The following is a 3976-nucleotide window of genomic DNA, read 5'->3' as shown; positions in this document are numbered from 1 at the left end:
TAAATACTTCAAGGCAGCATGATCAGTAAAGACAATAGTTTTTGACAAGATCAAGTAAGAGCGAAATTTCTCAAAAGCATAAACCACAGCAAGCAATTCTTTTTCAGTTGTGGTGTAATTTGCTTGAGCGGGGTTTAACGTCTTGCTGGCATAGTAGATTGGCTGAAAATGTTTCTCAATTCTTTGTCCCATAACTGCTCCCACTGCAAAATCACTAGCATCACACATTAATTCAAATGGCAAATTCCAATTTGGAGCGACCATTATCGGGGCTGTTGTTAATTTTTCTTTTAAATTGTTGAAAGCATTTAAACAATCTGAAGAAAAATTAAACTTTGCTTCCTTTAACAGAAGTTGAGTCAAAGGGCGCGTGATTTTTGAAAAATCTTTTATGAACCTTCTGTAAAATCCTGCATGACCTAGAAAACTTCTGACCCCTTTGACGTTGGTTGGAGGTGGCAATTTTGATATTGTCTCTATTTTCGCTTTGTCCACCTCAGTCCCCTCCTTGGAGATTTTATGCCCTAGTACAATGCCTTCTTGCACCATGAAATGACATTTCTCCCAGTTCAAAACCAGATTTGATTCTTCGCATCTAGCAAGCATTTTGTCTAGATTAGCTAAACATGCATCAAAGGAATCTCCAAACACTGAAAAATCATCCATAAACACTTCCATGAAGTTTTCCACCATGTCGTGGAAAATGGCTGTCATGCATCTTTGGAAGGTTGCAGGAGCATTGCAAAGTCCGAATGGCATTCGTCTGTATGCAAAAGTTCCGTATGGGCAAGTGAATGTTGTCTTTTCTTGATCTTCAGGAACGATAGGAATTTGAAAGTATCCTGAGAAACCATCTAGGAAACAATAGTAAGCATTTCCAGAAAGACGTTCTAGCATCTGATCGATAAAAGGAAGGGGGAAATGGTCTTTGCGGGATGCATCATTTAACTTTCGATAATCGATGCACACTCGCCACCCTGTAACTGTTCTTGTTGGTATCAGCTCATTCTTTTCATTGATTATGATGGTCATTCCTCCCTTCTTTGGGACAATGTGAATGGGGCTTACCCATGGACTGTCTGAAATAGGGTAGATCATTCCCGAATCTAAGAGTTTTACGATCTCTTTTCTCACAACTTCTTGCATTTTCGGGTTCAATCGCCTTTGTGGTTGGACTGCTGGTTTTGATCCTTCTTCCATCAAAATTTTGTGAGAACAATAGGATGGATTTATTCCTTTGATATCAGAAATCTTCCATGCTATAGCTTGCTTTCTCTTTTTCAAAACTTCAATCAACCTCTCTTTTTCATGCGGTGAGAGATTTGCAGCGATGATCACAGGGAATTGCTCATTATTTCCTAGGTATGCGTACTCCAAATGATCAGGTAAAACTTTCAACTCACTTTTGACATCGGAGTCAAAAGGTGTTTCTTTGTGGTGTGCTTCCTCTTTTTCTGATTTACTATCCGTGTAGTCTTCTTTTTGATTAATCTCCTCCAGCAGCTTTTCCAGTTCTTCCAGATCTTTTTCAGCATTAAACGTATCTTCTCCAAGTTGCATCATGCTTTCAATGTCTTTATCTTTTACTTCCAATATCTCATTTTCCAATAAGTTATCAAAAACATCAGCAAAGAAAACTTCATCATCACTCACCTTGGAGTGCTTCATTACTCTATCAAGACCGAAGGTGATAGCATCAGTTCCGACTCTTAGTGTCAACTTTGATCCATGAATGTCAACTAATGCTCTTGCAGTGCTTAAGAATGGTTTTCCCAAAATAATAGGAACTTCATTGTCTTCTTCCATATCAAGCACTACAAAATCTGCAGGAAATACGAACTTGTCAACTTTCACCAGTAAGTCCTCCACTATCCCTTTTGGATACGTCACTGATTTGTTTGCCATATGGATTGCCATTCGAATTGGTTTTGGTTCAGGTAAATCAAGTTTCTTTTAAAACGAATATGGCATAAGATTTATACTTGCTCCTGAATCAGCCAGAGCATGGCTGAGACCCAAATTACCAAATTGGCACGGTAAAGTCAGACTTCCTGGATCTCTCATTTTCTGAGGAAGTTTGTTCAACATGGCTGCTGAACATTGTTCGTTTAATACTACACTTGAAGCTTCCTCCATTTTCTTTCGGTTAACAAGCAAATCTTTCAGAAATTTTGCATATTTGGGCATTTGAGCCATAGCTTCAATGAATGGGATGTTGATATGCAAGGATTTGATATGATCGATGAATTTGCGATAGTCCTCCTCCTCTTTTTCCTTCCTCAAGCGTTGAGGGAAAGGAATTGGTGGCCTATATGGTTTGACAACTGGAGTGGATGTAGTTGTCTCAACCGGAACTGGTTCTTTTTCCTTCTCTTGGGATTGTGAAATAGTAGAAGGTTCGTTAGTATGAACTGGAACTAACGGCTCAAGATTTTTTCCAGTTCGAGTTGTTATTGCTTTGACATGAGCAGTCGGATTTGTCTCAGTGTTACTTGGTAATGTTCCAGGAAATCGCTCTTGTAGTACTCTCGAAATTTGCCCGACTTGGTTTTCGATGTTCAACATCGAAGCTTGCTGATTTCTTAGAGCAGTTTCAGTTGTTGATCCGATTCTTTTCACCAACTCTTCTGTATATCGATGTCTTTTATCAGATGCTTCTGCAAATCTGGCCATCATTTCTTCGAAAGTTGGCTTCTTTTCTTGCACAATTTGCTCCAATGGTGGGTTTTTTTGGTAGAAACCTTGACCGCTTTGTCTCCATTTCCCTTGCATCTCCATTTCCTTCTTGTATTCATCGAATGGTTTCCAGTTGTTCCGAGGCTTCCTTTCATCGTATCTATCTCCAGATGAGTAGCATACATCAACCTTTTGATTCCCATCTTGATCTAATGGACAATCTCTTTCAAGATGTGGTCCACTACAGTTGTCACAGCCGACTTGGATAGCATGAATTGTCTGATTGACCTTTTTCATGTCTCTTCCTAATGCATCCAATTTTGCATTTAATGCTGCCAAGCCATCTGAGCTCTCTCCTGTTGATCTTTTTCGAAAAGATGAATCTCGTGAAGAATGCCACTGATGTGAGTGTTGGGCGAGTTCCTCGATTATTGCTTTCCCGTCAGCTGGATTTTTCTTAGGAATGGGTCCTTGAGAGTCAACTAACTGACGGGTACAAACATCGATCCCGTTATAGAAAGTCTGCACGACCTGATGTGGATTTAGATCATGTTGTGGACAATTTTGCAGCATTTCTTTATAACGGTCCCAAGCATCATACAGTGTCTCATCTTCAAGCTGCTGAAAATTTTGAATTTTCATTTTCATCTTCGCAATTTTGCATGGTGGGCTAAATTGTTTTGTAAATTTTGATCTTAAACCTTCACATGTGGTAATCGTAGGTTCAGATTTTATCCAACGTTTTGCAGCTCCTTGTAGTGTTATTGGAAACACTCTAAGCATGACTGCATCTTTGCTTACTCCAACAATGTTGAAGTAGTCAGCTATTTCGAGTACAGCTTCGACATGTTGGTTCGCATCTTCATCTTCTCTTCCGGCAAAAGGAGTTTCTCGTAGAAGGTGAAGAAATTGTCCTTTTAATTCGAAATTTGTTTGGGCTGGTATCGCTGGACGAATGACTCCATGATCATCTCCGTCTCTAGTACGGCTTGTATATTCCTCTAATGAAAGGAGGGCTAGATCGGTCATTGTTTGGTTTTCTCGGATTAGTTGATGAAACGTGCGTTCGGACTCTTCTAAAGGTGGAACGAAAGTGAAATTTGAACTTCGGGTCATATATTAGGGAAATTCTATCTTAAAGTGAATTGATTATACTGCATAAATTATTTATTTAATTTTTGTGTAATACTTTGACTATCAAATAGAGAACAGACAGAGAGAGGCAGCCGGGAGGCAGAATCATTTCGGTGTATATAAATATAACTTTTCTGAAATCCAACAACCAAAACCAACGTACCAA

General features: G+C 39.2%; 1 protein-coding gene across 1 annotated transcript; it reads right to left on the bottom strand.

The window, feature by feature from the left end:
* Positions 1 to 1953: 1953 nt before the first annotated feature.
* LOC145113035 (uncharacterized) lies at positions 1954 to 3705 on the bottom strand. Its single transcript, XM_079049145.1, has one exon. The coding sequence runs from the start codon at positions 3703 to 3705 to the stop codon at positions 1954 to 1956; it is 1752 nt and encodes a 583-aa protein (XP_078905271.1).
* Between the last annotated feature and the right edge of the window lie 271 nt (positions 3706 to 3976).

This window comes from Lactuca virosa, chromosome 5 (assembly GCF_052849685.1).
Source record: "Lactuca virosa cultivar CGN04683 chromosome 5, Lactuca_virosa_CGN04683_v6, whole genome shotgun sequence".
Classification (NCBI taxonomy): Eukaryota; Viridiplantae; Streptophyta; class Magnoliopsida; order Asterales; family Asteraceae; genus Lactuca; species Lactuca virosa.
The sequence above is the reverse complement of the archived record's forward strand: the minus strand, read 5'-3'. Positions and strand labels throughout refer to the sequence as shown.